The following is a 17546-nucleotide window of genomic DNA, read 5'->3' as shown; positions in this document are numbered from 1 at the left end:
ACCCAATATGCCCAAATGTGAACACTGGTGGAGTTTGGGGAAAATAGACCTTGACATTTGGGAATTGTAGTTGCTGGGATTTATAGTTCACCTACAATGAGAGCATTCTGAACCCCACCAATGAAAGAATTGAGCCAGACTTCTCCCATTTTTAAGTGAAAAAGAGATTTCAAATATATGAACAGGAAAAAGCAAATGTTGGCTTCCTAAAACAAGTATCCCTTTAAACAGTAAAGAGACATATAGTTAGCCAACAAGAAACTGCTGACAGCCGCAAAGACAGCAATTACAAGCACCGAAGTGGAACAGTCTGTGGCTGCAAAGTTCCATAATGGCTTCATTTTTGGCCCAATCCACACAAATAACACCTCATATATAGTAAACCTGTTCCTCAATTCTACTGCTGTTCTAGTAAAGGACTCAGATAATTGAGTAGTTTCTAATTTTAAAAAGAATGAAGAAAAGAAGTTTAGCTGAGTAGCAAAGCCTTCCCACAGTCACGGTAATTTCAATGTGTGGGGATTTAAACAAAATTTTTTTAAAAAGCATTGAAAAATACAGCTGCTCATCAGAAGTAGAATAATCTAGGCTGTATTGAATCATGTGGTCACAACAGAAACCCCAAGAAACCTCATTTATCGGCAATTACTATTACTATTATTATTATTATTATTAAATCCTTGCCAGCAATCTGCAAAACTTCAAATAAAAATGGTAAGGGCAATTATGATCACCACAATGCCTAGCAAAGTACCGTTATTAACAGGGTTAAAAAAAGAGATAGAAAACACAAGACTATTAAAATACATATACATAACAGGAGATATACAGTTAAAATTTACTGATAAATGCAAGTTAAAGACTGGCACACAACCTATTGCCAAGCATTCAGCAAAACCTCAGATTAAAAATGGGAAATGCAACTATGATCACCGTGATGCTGAGCATCATTAATTCAGCTTATACATAAGTCACCCTAACCATTAGAATGAATCTCAGATGAAAGGCTATACTGCAGCGCAAACATGCCTCTCTTCTTACCCATCTGAGCAATTTCTGTATCGCTCAAGGATTTTCTAAGTGAGTCATTGCCGACATTGACTGCAGTCCCCTGAATCTGTTCAGAACATTGCGAAGGGCTATTGGGCCACTGCAGGTTGCTGGCGAGTCTTGCTCTCTCTTCCCTTGCGGTGGGATCGTCCCAAATAATCTGCTCATTCTGGGATGGCTCCGTATTGACATCAGTCACGATCTGGCGGGTCTGCCTAAGGAGCAAAACAAGCCAGACGTTTCCACAGGGAATTTGAAGGTAAGGGATAGAAGTTCAGCATACCTTTTGGGGGACTCTGTAATGATCCCAGACATTACTAAGAAAGATTAAGTCATTAAACTTAGTAGCCAAAAATCAATAGGAGACAAAGTAGTCTCAACTAGCTTAAGCCCTTCTTATTTTAATGGATTTATTCTGACCCTGACTGGTTCCAGCCCAGTGTCTATTTATTTATTTACAGTATTTATATTCTGCACTTCTCACCCCGAAGGGGACTCAGGGAGGATCACAGAACACATATACGGCAAACATTCAATGCTAATTATAACAATGATAAGACAGACAACAGATATATATAGGAGCCTCCGGTGGCCTAGGGGATAAATGCCTCGTGACTTGAAGGTTGGGTTGCTGACCCGAAAGCTGCCAGGTTTGAATCCCACCCGGGGAGAGCGTGGACGAGTTCCCTCTTCCAGCTCCAGCTCCATGCGGGGACATGAGAGAAGCCTCCCACAAGAGTGGTAAAACATCAAAAACATCCGGGTGTCCCCTGGACAACGTCCTTGCAGACGGCCTATTCTCTCACTCCAGAAGCAACTCCGGTTGCTCCTGACATGAAAACAAAAACAAAAACAGATAGTGCAAAGAAGTGTATGATTTTATTTTGTTTATAGATGACATGTTTATTTGATTTTGTTTAAACAGTCAGGTTTAGTTAAGTTTAACATGGTAAGTATTGGAGCTGATAATACCAGAAGGTAACCAGCTCAGCATTAGGAGACAGGTTGTCATGACAACGGGGGCAGAGCCAACCGTCCTTTGGAAAAGGAAAGAGGGAATGTTTTAAAACCCAGTTTTAGTCTGTGATTTTTAGTCACAGGGAACAGACTGGTTCCAGGTTTAAGGAAACCAGGGAGGCAGACCTCTAATAGGCCAGACTAAGCAAGTTAGGTGACTTGTTTAGGGTTATTTATAGAGGCTGTGGATTAGGGGAAGTTAATCCCAGTGGATCCAAGAGGATCAGGTTCTAGTTCAGTTTTGGAGAAAGAAGTAATTTGAAAGTTAGAACACCTCATATCTATTTGTAACCGTTAATCTAAGTGCCTTTAAGAAGTTATAGAAACCACTAAGCTCTGTACACGAAATAAACTTGTTTTGATTTTTATTCCATTTAAGTCTCTGTCACAATCATATTCCAAGTTAAGCAACATCACCATCTGAAGTAAATAAAGAAATCTTAAAAAGAATAAGTGCCATCTGCCTAACATCTCCTCCATTTGGTGGCAGCGAAGATAGTCATATATATAATAAATAATTAATTAACATCATCATCAAGATATCTTTATAATTGGTGGTAACTGTGAGGTGGGATCTGAAAGATTTCTCCCTGTCACCTCACCTTTACAATTGGTGGCAGCGGTGGGATCAAAAGGGATTCCTATCTGCCACATCATCCTTTACAGATAGATAGATATATAGAGGGGTTTCCCCATCTTTTGGCATCTTTAGAGGCTGTGCTTGGTTCCAGCTACCAGGGAGTGCTGTTGCTCCATTTCCTTGCCGAAAAGCTTTCTTTGTTTATAAACTTCCTCCCTTTTCTGATCGAAACGTTGAGCCTAAATACATCCCCCAACTTTGGTTCAGATCCCCCGAGGTTCCTAAATAAGTTTAAAGAAGTGCTAACATTTTTGGCCAGAAACTTTATCTGGTCTGAGAGCTAATTGGTCTGCCATCATCAAAAAAACTGTCTTTTTACCAGTCAAATTATGAAAAAGTAAAAAGACTGCAATCCCAGAAAGGTACTTTATGTATATAGAAGTACTCAATCAACTGAACACCTAAAGATTGAAGACAACTTTGGTGAGTTTGGGGGCAAATTCTGACCTGACGTTATACTAAAATGGGATGATAATGCTGAAAACACCATTAAAACAAGTAACAAATGTTTTTTTTAATAGTTTGTCTTGTTTACTCTCAATTGTAGCCAGCTAATTATAAAAACTTTTAAAGCAATCATTTTCTTTTAGTGTTAATGTAGAGGTGGGCAAAGTTTGGCCTGTGGGTTGCATACATTCTCACTCACACACTCATGTTTTAATGCTTTATTTTTAAGCTATAAAATAATAATAATTATTATTATTTCTTACCCGCCTCTCCACATGGCTCGAGGCGGGTCACAGCAAAAGACCTCTTCCGCTCTCCAGGGGTTGTGGACAATTGTCAGGCACTTTTTCAAAAGCAGAAATGACGGGGTTTTGCACGGGGACCCTTCTGGGGGCTCACTTTTGCACTTTCATTGCATTTTTCTGCCTTTGTTCTATGTAACTCTTGGAAGTTCTTCTTCCCTTAGCCTAAGGAGGGAGAAAAACTCCCAAGAGTTACATAGTCCAAGGGCCTCCTATAATTAGTGATAAGGAGTATGATTACTGAGAAACCTGGGTAGAATCAGTTTGAAACCCCAGTACTACAGTTAGCAGCAAAGGGATGCTGGATGCCACCTCAGCCAAACAGCTGGAATGCTTCTCTGCTTCATACCATCTGAAGCACCATATACCACCAATTAAACTTCTCTTAAAGCCTTAACATTTGTCACTGTTCAGTATGAAACAAAACTCTTGTGGGGTCCCAGATCAACCTTTTTTCTCATCAGAATCTTATAACTCAATCATGCAAACAGCTACATGGTCCAAAGATTGTAGCCCAATACTCAACATTGCAGACCAAGTAGTACCTTAGAGCTTCCAAGACTTTACTGCGTCCGTTACGCACAGAACGAGGCCCATCTGGAGTGGATGGCGAGCTGTCAAACCCATTCCTAGATAAAGAGGTCCTCTGTCCTTGCAACTTGGGCAGGGATGTGGCAGTCATGATTTCCTGTAGCTGCCTTTGAAAGTTCTCCCTCATTTCCAGTGTCTGCGTTAGCACTTGGGATGCAAATGAAATGTCAATTAATTAAATCAAAAAATTACACTGCTGTCCTTTTGTTTGGTGTAATTTGTTTCTCTGCATATGTTTGTTTGCATGATGGTAAGGTTTGTTTCTTTAAAAAACAATATTTAATTACTTTTTTACTAATTTACTGCATGTTTCATACATTTCAAGGACTCAAAAAAAAAGAGACTTGACACCAGAATATTACCTCCTTTTGATGTATTTTCGTCTTTTTTAATAGAAACTCCATCTTTTATTTGATCTTCTATACCATTGTCATCCAATGAGAGAGTCTAAAAAAGTTGAAATTCAAGACTTATTTCTGAGTGAAATAAATAGCATTCTCCTTCTCTCTTGTTAAATATTGACACAAGGAGAATTACATATAGTTTTTAAAAGATTTTACCCAGACAACCCCTTATAATTCAGTGTATTTCCATGCTGCCTGTAATGCTAAAATAGAAAACTGCTTATGACACTGATCCATCTAGTTCTGCTAAATGGCAGTGGCTCTCTAGAACAGATCCCTTTCCCACTATAAAGATGTCAGAGACTGAATTCTGCATGGAAATCATGTCTGTCTATATGTGTCTTCAGGTAACCTTTTGACTTATGGTGACCTTATGAATTCCTTAGGCAAACAATCAATAATTTTGAGGCAAAACAGTCTATTTCGCTTTAAAATTATTGATCGTTTCTAAAAACAGTTTAAGGAGGCCACGCATCTGTCAAATTGTTCATACTGTACTTTCGGTTACTTTTGCCCAACTATAAAGATGCACTACAATGTCAGCAAAATCCCTGAAACTCTCATTATTAGAATTAACATAATCATTGTGAAAACAATTTTGAAAGTTATTTGTTATTTTCTTATTTTCTAAATGAAAGTGACTGTAAATAAGGAAAGAAGAAAGCATTATATTGACGATACCTCATTGTCCTTCCTCATTTTTCCAGTTGAGTCGAGCCTTTCTGAGCCTCTGTCATCTTGGACCCCACTAATATTCAAACTCATTTTGGGGTTATATGTATGAGGATACAGGGATTCTGGCAGCCGTTTATATTCTTGTGCACTCTGGAAAATGGGAGAACCAAAAAGGTAAAGACAAAAAAGAGGAAATAATATTATAAATCGAGAGTGAGGAAGTTTTTTTTATGTCAGGAGTGACTTGAGAAACTGCAAGTCGCTTCTGGTATGAGAGAATTGGCCGTCTGCAAGGATGTTGCCCAAGGGATGACCGGATGTTTGATGTTTTATCATCCTTGAGAAAGGTAAGGGAGGAAGTGAGCTATTAATTTTGGATGGAAGGAAAACATTTTCCTCTCTATACAATAATAATTTCCCCATTTTGTTGACATCATAGAGAATCTTGGATTTCCAATGCATCAAGATGAGGGAAAAAATCAAACATCATAACATGTAAAAACAACATTGGCTCTCTCTCGAGTTTGTCAACATTGGCTCTTGATAAATAATAATAAATAAACTTTATTTTTATATCCTGCCCCATCTCCCCGAAGGGACTCGGGGTGGCTCACAACAGGGACAAGCCCAACAACGACACAACATATTTGACGAAAACTTAAAACATTTCAAAAATAAACAAAATAATATTATGAACAATACATTAAAATCCAAGCAGATAAAATCAGAGTAATTAAAAGCGAACCAGCGGGGACAGGTTTCATAAAGTGCTATATCATGGACATAAGTAACAGTGATAAAGTGCCGTAGTTTTATAAACATAGAGAATTATTCTGTTGACAACTCTACTCGGCCTATTCATTCAAACATTCTCCGGAACAGCCATGTTTTCAATTCCTGGTGGAAAATGGGCAGGGAAGGAGTTAACCTGATCTCCTTAGGGAAAGAGTTCCAGAGCTGGGGGGCCACTGCCGAGAAGGCCCTCTCCCTCGTCCCCACCAGTCGCATTTGAGACAAAAGCGGGAGCGAGAGGAGCACCTCCCCGGATGATCTTAGGGGTCGCGTTGGTTCGTAGGAGAGGAGGCGATCACGGAGATAAGCAGGTCCTGAACCGTTTATAGGTAATAACCTGCACCTTGAATTGGGCCTGGAAACTTATTGGCAGCCAGTGGAGCTGTTTAAACAGAGGAGTTGACCGTTCTCTGTAACTAGCTCCTGTTATTAATCTGGCCACTGATCTCTGAACCAACTGAAGTTTCTGAACCATCTTCAAAGACAGCCCCATGTAGAGTGCTTTGCAGTAATCCAACCAATTACGTAGAGTGCATTGCAGTAATCCAATCCAATGATCATACAGGGGGAAAAAAGTATGAGTCTTGCAAAGCGCCACGGGTCTTTTCACACTACACAGTTATAGCACTATTATCCCACTTTAACTGACGCAGTTCCATCCTACAAAATCTTGGGATTTGTAATTTGATGAACTACGCATTTCTTCCATTCTAAGAGGTACCATATAAACATCTCTAAAGATAGGATGTGTCATGAATCATGGCCTTTTTTTTCCTTTTGGTGATACTGAAACTAGTGTGTGTCTTACAATCAATGGTGCCTTAGAATCAGAGAAATATGGTATTTCTCACAAGGCAAATCTATTGCCTCCCTAACCTACATATCCCAAGATTCGATAGGATGCAGCCATGACAAACGACAGTGATAATAATTTTAAATTTTAAATTGGAATTATAGTACTACAGTTATGTAATGGGATATAGTCCTAACAGTGTAGAATTCAGAACCAGCAAATGTTTCTAATGTAGTCTGGACTGGTTCCTCCTTCCTGGAGAAGAGAGGAAAAGAAAGTAGATAAAAAAGGGAAGATGGTAATAGACAAAGGCAGAGAGAGTGCAAAGTAGTGGAATAGCAGAGACAGTATATGCAAGCAGACTAATCCCAATGGTATGTGTCCCCTTGCCTTCAACATCTATACTCCAAGGCCACATTTCTCACTCTAGAGCTTATTGTCCTTATTCCCTTAGAGAACAAGTTTAGTTGCACTCATATGAGGAGACAAGTCTTGCTAAACCATAATCAATATTTTGAAAAGCTAAAAGCCTAAGCCAATTTAAAGAGTATGAAGGTTTAGGACTGCACAGGTTACTGCCTATTTATTCCAGCCTACATTTGAAATGTATCCTATCTGAAAAAGAAAGGGTTTGCTTGTTCCAAGAGTCTTCCATTGGTCAAGGGATATCACTGGCCAAAATTCCCATTCTAGTGTGTGGAAAAAGGACTAAAATTGCTTCTCCATACCTCTAAAAGCCAATGTTCTGATACTATATGTATCCCTCTTTCTTTTGCAGATTTGTACTCCCGATTATTATCGTTTTGCCTTCCCTGGTAGATGAAATGCGTTACGGTTTCATCAAAACACCACCTAAAATAAACAGAAGGTCTCAATTCATAGCAATAGTGTCACAAACATAAATATGAACAGCAACATTTATGAGATCATAAATCTATTTTATGACACCATAAGTATGAAAAAGAATACCAGCTATCATCATCATTTTCATTTAATTTTTTATTTATATTCTGCCCCTTTTCCAGTTTTGGACTCAAGACAGCTTACAAAACTTAAAACAGATATAGCCGCTTTGAATCTCCATTGTGGAGAGAAAAAGCATGGTATAAATAAACATCATAATAATGATAAAGTTTTTCAATGTTAAAAAGTTAAAAATATAACCGAATTACCAGTGAAGCTGAAGCAGTTAAAAAGAAACAACTGAAAAAAATATCTTTTAGAAGTATTACATCTACCACTATCTCTGGCAAGGAAGCTTGCACTCCTCATGGAAAAAAAACCCCTTGGTTGTTTTTCTTATGGCAAATAAAATCACAAAATATATTATCACAAAATATAGGGATTGAAAACGTCCTTTCAGACCATACTCTGTTTCTTAGAAATATGAAAATGAATATTAGGCTTTTCCAATTTACATTCATGCATCCTAACAAAAGAAGCTTTAAAGAAGCTTTTGCTTACATGTGTTTGTGGATTTAAAGGCATTTTTATTTTATTTTATACAATTCTTCAATTTCTATGGTTAATTTTAGTTCATTTCTGGAGAAAACAGTAATAAAAAGATTAACTAACTTTTGAAAGCTGAATTACAGCTTCCTGAAGCAACTGAATTAAATCAATGTAACTAACATCGAAGTAAAATATCATATTCCTCTTCCATCCTTTGAGGGATTTTTGGGAAACTTTATTAGATTTGTTATCTTGTTAAACAGTGCTATTTAAAAACCCATTTCTGTATAGTACACAGAAAGCTTTAAGCACAGCATACTACTACTATTTCCCCTAATATCAATAACATTGAGAGCAAGATGTCGAAATCTTACAAACGAATAATTTTGTTAACTGCACATACCTGTAATCTGCTCCAAGGGAAGCAGCAATAGCATTCAACTCACTCTGCTTTTTACTGAGCTTCTTACTCACACATATAACAACGTTCTCTAGTGGTTTTGACTCTTCCACCTATTCCAACAGAGTTAGAACAAATATAGTTAAGAACCTCAGAGTAAAGCCAATTGTCAGTTGCCACTGATTTAATGAGATCTTTACAAGTACTGGAACTAATCTGTAATTCCACCAATTTCAAGGCCAATGGTTTTGAATTTTCAAGAATGAATTAGTAAGTCTGTCATGTTGAAATAAATAATATCAAGTTTCTCCCTTCCACCAGTAAAAGATCCAACATGCTCTGGTCAAGAATGAGGGCAGGTCTGAATTTACAGCTTAATTTTATTTTATTTTTCTTTAAAGAAAGAAATGTCATGTAAAAAGTTAAGCACAATGGCTTATCCTTTCTTAGGTTGAATCCCAATTTAGTCACACCTTGATCAGGCCTGCTGCTCAATGAGACTTGATTAATCATAATTAGATCTCTATAACAGACCTTTTTGCTTTCAATGGATCTACTTTAGTTATGACTAAATCTGTATCCAACCTATTATTTTTTTAAGTAAAAAAAGGCACGGAAAAAAATGGACTTTACCATGCCTTCCAAAATTGTCTGCTTCATCAATATTTAGAAATAAGATATTTACTGCAGAAAAATATTTTTAATTAAAAGAGGAAATTACAATTATATTACAGAAAGTTTTCTAGATCGCATTGATATTTGAGATTATATAGTTTCACCACTCCTAGTCAATCCACAACAGCAATTACGTCCCACCTCTCCCCACTGAGAAACAATCACTTCCTACTACAGAATTAGTGGCGTCAGACTTCTTCACAAACAAATACAAACACCCAAAGACAAAAACTGCCCAATTTGCCTAAATCCCAAAACTCACATTTTGTTGGGTTACATCTTTCAGCTGAGGACTGGCAGTAAGAGCAGCCGCTTGCCGAGTGCTATTTGCTAAAGCCAGCTTCAGGTTCCTGCCAATGACTTCTGAAAGAGGTGTGCTTATTGTTTTGTTTCGTTGGTTAGCACCCTCTGGAGTTTCCAAAGCTGCTAAAGCATCCTAGGAAAAATTTAAAATATGTTTTTGTATTGCATAAAACTTCTATCCTTATCTTTCGGCCATCCAGATGTTTTGGACTGCAGCTCTTTGACTCCCTGGCCACAGGTAATACTGACCTGGGTTTCTGAGACTTGGGGACCTTCCAGACAGGCCCTATATCCCAGGATCTGATCCCAGGTTTTCTGCTTTAAATTGGATTATATGACTCTACACTGCCAGATAATCTGGGATAAACAGAAAACCTGAGATCAGATCCTGGAATATAGGGCCTGTCTGGAATGGCTCTCAGAAACCAAAATAGATGGAAGGGCACTTAAAATGTTTTCTATTAACTATTAAATCAGTGAGCTCTGTCTTCTAGTTAATTTACCAATCGTATTAAAAAAACAGAGTGGCTACACACTATTCACTGGATATTGACATTAGAAGCACACTATTCGCTGGAAATGACAAGCAGCTGCTTTTCCTCTTAAATCAGTGGTTCTCAACCTGTGGGTCCCAAGATGTTTTGGCCTACAACTTCCAGAAATCCCAGCCAGGTTACCAACTGTTAGGATTTCTGGGAGTTGAAGGCCAAAACATCTGGTGACCTACAGGTTGTTCTCAACCTGCTCTAAATGAACATGAGATCGCTAGATTTTAAATGAAGTTAACGAAATTAGACACATTTTCTAGTATTTTATGCCTTTACACACACCTATAAAGCTGGTTTCAGAAACAAATTTAAATAATATTCAAAAGAAGCCGTGTAACTGATCTATTTTATATAAACTGTCTCTTCCCACTGCTACCTACTATTGTCAAAAGCAATACACAGCCAGCGTTCCAGACACATTCAACATCTGTGGATTTCCTAGCTCAGAAGGGGCAATTTGTGGCCCTGGATCACAACTCTCATCATCCCTCAATGTTAATTAGAGCCCAGGGTCTGATCGATGGCAAGTTGTGTTTTCTTCAATATTTTTCAAGAAAGGAGAACGATGGATCATCAGAATAAGTTAAGAGGAGATCCATTCCATTTAGTGGAACTTAAGTTATACAAAGTGAACTTTATAGTTCCAGTGATTCTGACTGGTCTCCTTGAAGGGTAACTAAGTTCTGTGGCAGATCACTATGACCGGATCAAACTTATTATTATATTCACCAGTTCTCTGCAACATATTTAATATTTCAGGCACATAAAAAGCCTTTTAGTAGTGCAAGTCTACAATATGATTAACAGTTTTACATGTTTTTAATCATTTTACATGAATCACAACTATCATATAGTAGAAGTGAAACAACACTATAGCTGAACACAATCAACATTGTATTTTCTAAAAGAGATGTGTACACAACATTATCACTGACATGATAAGAACTATTAGATACAGTTAATATGTACACAGATTCTAACACATTTACCTTAACATCAAAAGATGGCTTGAAGAGCTTGTCTTTAGATAAAAATTTAGATGGTGTGTCCAAATGCAGAGACGGTTCTTTCTGTAATGGCTTTCCACCCAGTGGAGGGCTTGGCTTTTTAGCAATGTGATGTGAAATAACAGTTCGGAAAGCCTTGCTCTGAAACCTGTTCATATCCAGTGGTGTTACAGCTGTTTTCTTCCCAGTTTCAAACAGACCGCTAGGTTGATTAGGCATATTTGAAGCTGAAGCATCTGCTGCTCCTTCATCAAGCTGATCCGTGGGATTCTCTTATTTGCATTTAAAGTACAAAAAAGCACCATCATTTTTTTTTAAAAAACAACTATTTCTCAGGTGAATCTTTATAAGGAAGCAAGCTGAAAATGTATTTCAAAGTACAAAATAACCTAGAACAGGCATGAGCAAACTTTTTTTTTTGCCTTGGGGCCACATTGTGGGCCTGACTGAATGGGTCGGGCCGGGAGGGAGGGTGGCCAGGCACGCATTGGGTGGGATGGGATCAGGATTGAGAGGGCCTGTGAGAGGGTGGGGCTGGGAGTGGGTGGAATAGGGCCCAGGTTATCCTCAAGTTGTCCCCCTGGCATAAGGATGGGGCTGCTTGCTCCATCCTTATGCCGGGAGGAAAATGAGACACATGGCGATGGCCGAGAGCACTCTGGAGGTCTCTCAGTCACTGTGTACCTTCCTTGGGTCGTCCTCACATCGTCCTTATGCCAGGAGGAGGGCGAGACATGCGGTGGCTGAGAGCGCTCCAGACGGCTCTCAGCTGCGGTGTGCCTTCCCCATCCTTTCTGCATAAGGATGTAGTAAGCCACCATGTCCTTACGCTGAGAAGACAGGGAAAGCAAGGAGGGCCTGAGGTAACCAGCCAGGGGGCCTCATCCAGCCCCCGGGCCTTAGTTTGCCCATGCCTTGACAGAGTCATTTGCTGCTCTGCAATTTGCAGATGGCATGGCTCTACTGGGCCCCTAGAGCAGGGATTCTTAAACTTTTTCCACTCATGACCCCTTTTAGCCTGAGCATTTTTATGTAACTCCATATATATAGGTATATAAAATAAGCATAAAACAGTTATTCCCAACCTATGGGCTGCGGCCCACTGGTGAGCCGTGAGACCTAAAATGAGGTCCGTGAGATATGCAGGGAAAATCAGCTCTAGATGATTAAATTTGACTTTAAACCGGAATATTATTTGCTAAATATCACCGATTTTGAGCTAGGAAGAAATGAGGACATAATCTTACTTTATATCACGGTAGCTGCGCGGACTCTTTTGGCCCAGAAATGGCGCACCAAAGACATTCAGACGGTGGAAGAATGGATAATAAAACTTAGAGAATATATGGATATGGACTCCCTGACTTTCCTGCTGCGAGAGCAGAATAAAAGATATAAGATGGACTGCACTCCTGTGAAAAGCTATCTCCAGGATAAATGGCAGATTAGTTTCGAATAGTCTTCTCCAGACGATACCACTCTGATGGCCGAAAGTGAGGAGGAGCTGAGGAGCCTTATCACCAAGGTGAAAGAAGAAAGTGCAAAAGTTGGGTTGCAGTTAAACATCAAGAAAACCAAGATCATGGCAACTACACCTATTAATAACTGGCAACTAGAGGAAGAAAACATGGAGGCAGTGACAGACTTTATATTTCTAGGTGCAAAGATCACTGCAGATGCAGACTGCAGCCAGGAAATCAGAAGACGTTTACTTCTTGGGAGGAGAGCAATGGCCAATCTTGATAAAATAGTGAAGAGCAGAGACATCACACTGGCAACGAAGGTCCGCATAGTCAAAGCAATGGTATTCCACATAGTAACCTATGGATGCGAGAGCTGGACCATAAGGAAGGCTGAGCAAAGGAAGATACGACACTTTTGAACTCTGGTGCTGAAGGAAAATCCTGAAAGTGCCTTGGACCGCAAGAAGATCCAACCAGTCCATCCTCCAGGAAACAATGCCTGGCTGCTCACTGGAGGGAAGGATAGTTGAGGCAAAGCTGAAGTATTTTGGCCACATCATGAGGAGACAGGAAAGCTTGGAAAAGATCACGATGCTGGGGAAAATGGAAGGAAAAAGGAAGAGAGGCCGACCAAGGGCAAGATGGATGGACGGTATCCTTGAAGTGACTGGCTTGACCTTGAAGGAATTGGGGGCGGTGACGGCCGACAGGGAGCTCTGGCGTGGACTGGTCCATGCGGTCATGAAGAGTCGGAGATGACTAAACAACTGAGCAGCAGCAGCAGCAGCAGTCTTCTCCGAGAATGTTAAAAATGGTAAAGGGGATGAACAGGAGAGCGATAAAGAGCGAGCTAGTCATATAATAGGAAGGAATTAAGGAAATTACAGTTTCCTGCGGAATGGACCAGAGGTCTTTTTAGATCCCACCCCCCCCCCCAAATCCCCTGCTTTCCCCTCCTTTTTTTTCTTGTCCTTTTTTCTGTTTTTTGTTTTTTGTATTGCCATAACTTATATCTTCAATTACCATGCTAGTTTAATACATCTACGAAGTTTCAAATTAACCAACCTTCAGTGACTACATTGTCAATTAGGAACTTGCTTTCGTCAGCCTTTTCTCCAGTCCTTGAACTCTCCAACAGCCATGCCATAGTAACAGCAGGGAGATTCCACTTCTTTGCAGCTTCGTATTTGGAGCCTTCTGGCTCCTTCACCACCAGGTGCGTGCTGACAAGCATCCCTTTTCTTGGGTTGGCTTTTCTCACAAAGAATTCTTGAACTCTAAAATAAAAAATAATGACATTTCCATAACATAAAAATCATCCTTAAAAACATATAATGCAAACTCATCCCTTTTAACAAGAATGAAATCTAGGCTGGCATCCTATTGGTTAGTCCCAATTAGAGTAGATTCACTCACTGAATTGTTGAATGGTGAGACAATGCATTGGCAAAGACCACTGGTTCAAGCGGTCTACTCTATTCAGGACTAACAGTAACACTTAGGTGCTAATTCTTATTTAAAAAGTGACAATCTAACATTATGGACTAGAAAGAAGTTCAATATATTAGCTGTAATTTTAATAGTAATACTGCTAGTAGTAGTAATAATAAATTTTTATGTATTACCCGCATCTCTTTACAGCTCGAGGCGGGGCACAAATACATCCATAAAAGCACATATTAAAACATAGTTAAGATATATCAATTAAAACATATATTAAAATACACAGTTAAATTCATACTTAAAACTGACTGCGTAGGCCTGCTGGAAGAGATAGATCTTCAGGTGTGTTTTAACTTCTGACAACTCATTTAGCTGTTGGATCTCTTCCAGAAGGTCATTCCGTAGCCTTGAATTACTTGAATATAACAGTATTTTTAAAAAAATGTATACAATGTATTTGCTGCCTTTAAATTATTTCAGAGTTTTATAGATGCCCCAAAAAAATCAACAGAAGCATGAGCATGTTACATACCTTGCACCAAGAATATTAGCTAAATAAATTAAAGAATCTCTTTCTGCTCCACTAAATTGGCTGAAAGACAGAACACATTGCTGTAACGGGGCACAGCCTTCTTTCATTGGTACCGGTGTGAAAAGCAGATTTGACTGAGGATCCTGCAGGGACTGCTGTTCTACACACATCACCTAACAATCAAGAAACACGAAGTGAAACAATTAAAGCAATACAGACATTTTGGAGCCCAAAAAATCATTCTAGTGCACAGAACCTAAAGAATTATTTGAAGACACAACAATGTATTTGCTCAACTAATCAACTGCATCAGTAGTTTATGCAACTGCATCAGTAGTTTAATCCATTTTTAGTACTTAAACCTACTCCTGACTTCAAAGAATAATATGTGGTTTCTTAAATGAAGAAAATATAGAACTGCTTTATTCAAATGAAAATACAGGGAAAAAAATGCTGGCATGGCCTTTGTTAGCCATATTCCAGTAAAACCCTAGGCTGTCTCAGTAGGTGAATTCTTCTAAGTCAGCTATATCAATGTTTCTTAAACTGTGGGCCCTGACCTGAAATGGAGTTCCCTTAGCTCAATGTTGAGGTCACAAAAATTTGGCAGCAATAAGTTTCTTGAACATCACTTAGTGGCTGTTTTAGAGGTTTACACAAATCTATTCTGCAGGATTTACAGTGGACTTTGCAGAAAATGCTTCAGATGTACTTCATAAAAGAGAAAATCAGCCTGTTTAGCAAGCCTTGTTATCAGTAAATGTTTGATTTGTATACCTATTTCACAGTTTCCCCAAAAATAAGAACTAACCAGAAAATAATCCTTAGCATGATTTTTCAGGATGCTTGTAATATAAGCCCTACCCAAAAAAATAAGCCCCAGTTAAGATAGTCAACTCGATGGACACTTTTGCTGGCAGTACATCCATTTTAACACATGATGGACATATTGAATTATAAAATAATAATATTAATATATATTAAATACAAATAAATAATATTATAGACATAACATGGCTATGTTCCAGAAAATTACGATATAACTGTATCTAAATAAATGTAGATTCTTGTACATGAAAAAAAATAAGGCATCTTCTGAATGACTTCTTTTGGAGCAAAAATTCAATTCAATAAGCCTTTATTGGCATATATGTATATACATATATGGAGCAAAAATTAATATAATGTCCAGTCTTATTTTCAGGGAAATATGATACAGGCAGTACCCAAGTTACTAACACAATAGGTTCTGTAGGTTTCTTCATAAGTTTAATTTGTATGCAAGTCTGAACAGGTAATTTTTTTAAGTGCAATTCCAGCCAAAAACATTTATATATTTTGCTTTGGATAGCATAGGAAAGAGTTAACACCCCTGTGGTGTTTGTTTTGCTGTCTGTGCCCGTTCAAAATATTTCATCTCATTTTCCGTCCCTGTGATAGGATTTTGGAAAATTTGGCTTGTTGTTGAAACAAGGATTGGTGATAAAGCTTCAGTGGAGACACCTTTCCCTCTTTCAGGAGAGATTTTCTCTTTTGAGGAGATTTCTCTCACTTCCTATTGTCTCATCCTTGTTCTTAACTATGAGTTGTTTGTAAGTCAGATGTTTGTATATACCTATATCATCAGGGTCACTTAAAAATTTCTCAGGCCAAAAGGGTTCCAAGGTGGAAAAATCTAAAAAGGCCTGAGCTATGTCATCTGTGTACATTATTTCAGCAATTAAAGCACACAGAAATAAAACAAAAAAGTAATACAAATGTGAGATTCTTAATTTGCCTTGTAGCATGGCTCAGTTCACAATTAGCTTTTTACTCATTTGCTGCTCCTATGTGCCTTCAAAGTCATTTCCGACACATGGTGATCCTCAGTTGAACGTATCTGGGTTTTTTTCTGAGGCTGAAAGTATGTGACTTGCCCAACGTCATCCCTTGGGTTTCCATGGCCAAGCAGGGAATCAAACCCTGTCCTCAGGAGTTGTAGCCCAACGCTCAAACCACTACACAACACTATCTCACTTTTCCTTGTATGTTTAAGACATGTATCCTATAGCTTCTCTTACCAGCCATGTATTTGTAACCACGTCTCCAACAGTGGGCTCCACTGTATAACCCAGGAGAGGAACCACTGCATAGTCAGCAACTGCTTTACTTTGTTGAGGCAGAACCTTCCCAGCATTTTCTTCAATCAGAGCCCTCATGCAGGATTCATCTTCTTTTCCAAAGCCCTGAAGCCGAAACCTTTTCCCACTGAACAAGGCGCCTTCAGCAATTGTAGTCGTCTCGCCCAAGGAACTGCGGGTGGCAGAGAACTCTTTTTCTTCTTGAAGGGCAGTGCGATCGTTTTCACTGCAACCCCCAGCATCAACTGGAAAAATATGAACATGTAAAGAAGTCTATTTTCCCCCAAAAGCTATATACAATTCAAAGTGACAATGAATTGGTGATTCACAGGCTTGCGAGTTTTAAATGTATTTTTAGAAACTGGATTCGAAAAACACAATAATGTTATCCCACACAGGTCTTCCACAAAGTTTATTACTACTTTCATTCAGTCACAACATTCAATCTAAAAATATCAAAGTGAATTGTGAAAAAAAAACCCTATAAATGACAGATCAAATTTGAACTCAATTTTTTGGATTTAAAACACAAAAAGTTGTTATATTCCTCAATTTTTCAGTATAATGGAAGAGTTGAAGGAGTTTAAATTCTAAGCAATGCCGGAGCTAGTCCAATTACTTTTTAACACTGGAAGTATTTCCAAAGTCACCCTCTTTAATTTGGTTTTATCAAATGTTTCCTCTTTTTTTATAAATGCTGAACAAAGCCCCAATAAAACAGAGGGAGGTTATATGTAACTCAGGGGCTGTCTGTATACATAAATTGAGGTATTTCATTCAAGGTTTACATGTGAATAATAATAATGAATAATGAATAAACAAATTGTCTCATCACACCTGCAGGATCATAACTGGCTGGGTTGTTTCAAAATCAAAATAATGTTCACAAGCA

The 17546-nt window shown here is 38.5% G+C and overlaps 1 protein-coding gene across 2 annotated transcripts in view; it reads right to left on the bottom strand.

The window, feature by feature from the left end:
* topbp1 (DNA topoisomerase II binding protein 1) overlaps nucleotides 1-17546 on the bottom strand; it is a 44316-nt gene that overhangs the window by 10738 nt on the left and 16032 nt on the right. For both annotated transcript variants that reach the window (XM_062957324.1, XM_062957325.1), the window contains exons 11-21: nucleotides 16595-16899; nucleotides 14535-14707; nucleotides 13625-13836; nucleotides 11079-11368; nucleotides 9501-9674; nucleotides 8567-8676; nucleotides 7440-7563; nucleotides 5133-5276; nucleotides 4410-4494; nucleotides 4002-4194; nucleotides 1042-1265 (exon numbers count right to left, since the gene is read on the bottom strand). In XM_062957324.1, coding sequence (XP_062813394.1) covers nucleotides 1042-1265; nucleotides 4002-4194; nucleotides 4410-4494; nucleotides 5133-5276; nucleotides 7440-7563; nucleotides 8567-8676; nucleotides 9501-9674; nucleotides 11079-11368; nucleotides 13625-13836; nucleotides 14535-14707; nucleotides 16595-16899 — 2034 coding nt within the window. The remainder of the gene's footprint in view (nucleotides 1-1041; nucleotides 1266-4001; nucleotides 4195-4409; nucleotides 4495-5132; nucleotides 5277-7439; nucleotides 7564-8566; nucleotides 8677-9500; nucleotides 9675-11078; nucleotides 11369-13624; nucleotides 13837-14534; nucleotides 14708-16594; nucleotides 16900-17546) is intronic.

The sequence above is a fragment of the Anolis carolinensis genome, chromosome 6 (assembly GCF_035594765.1).
Source record: "Anolis carolinensis isolate JA03-04 chromosome 6, rAnoCar3.1.pri, whole genome shotgun sequence".
NCBI lineage: Eukaryota > Metazoa > Chordata > Lepidosauria > Squamata > Dactyloidae > Anolis > Anolis carolinensis.
The sequence above is the reverse complement of the archived record's forward strand: the minus strand, read 5'-3'. Positions and strand labels throughout refer to the sequence as shown.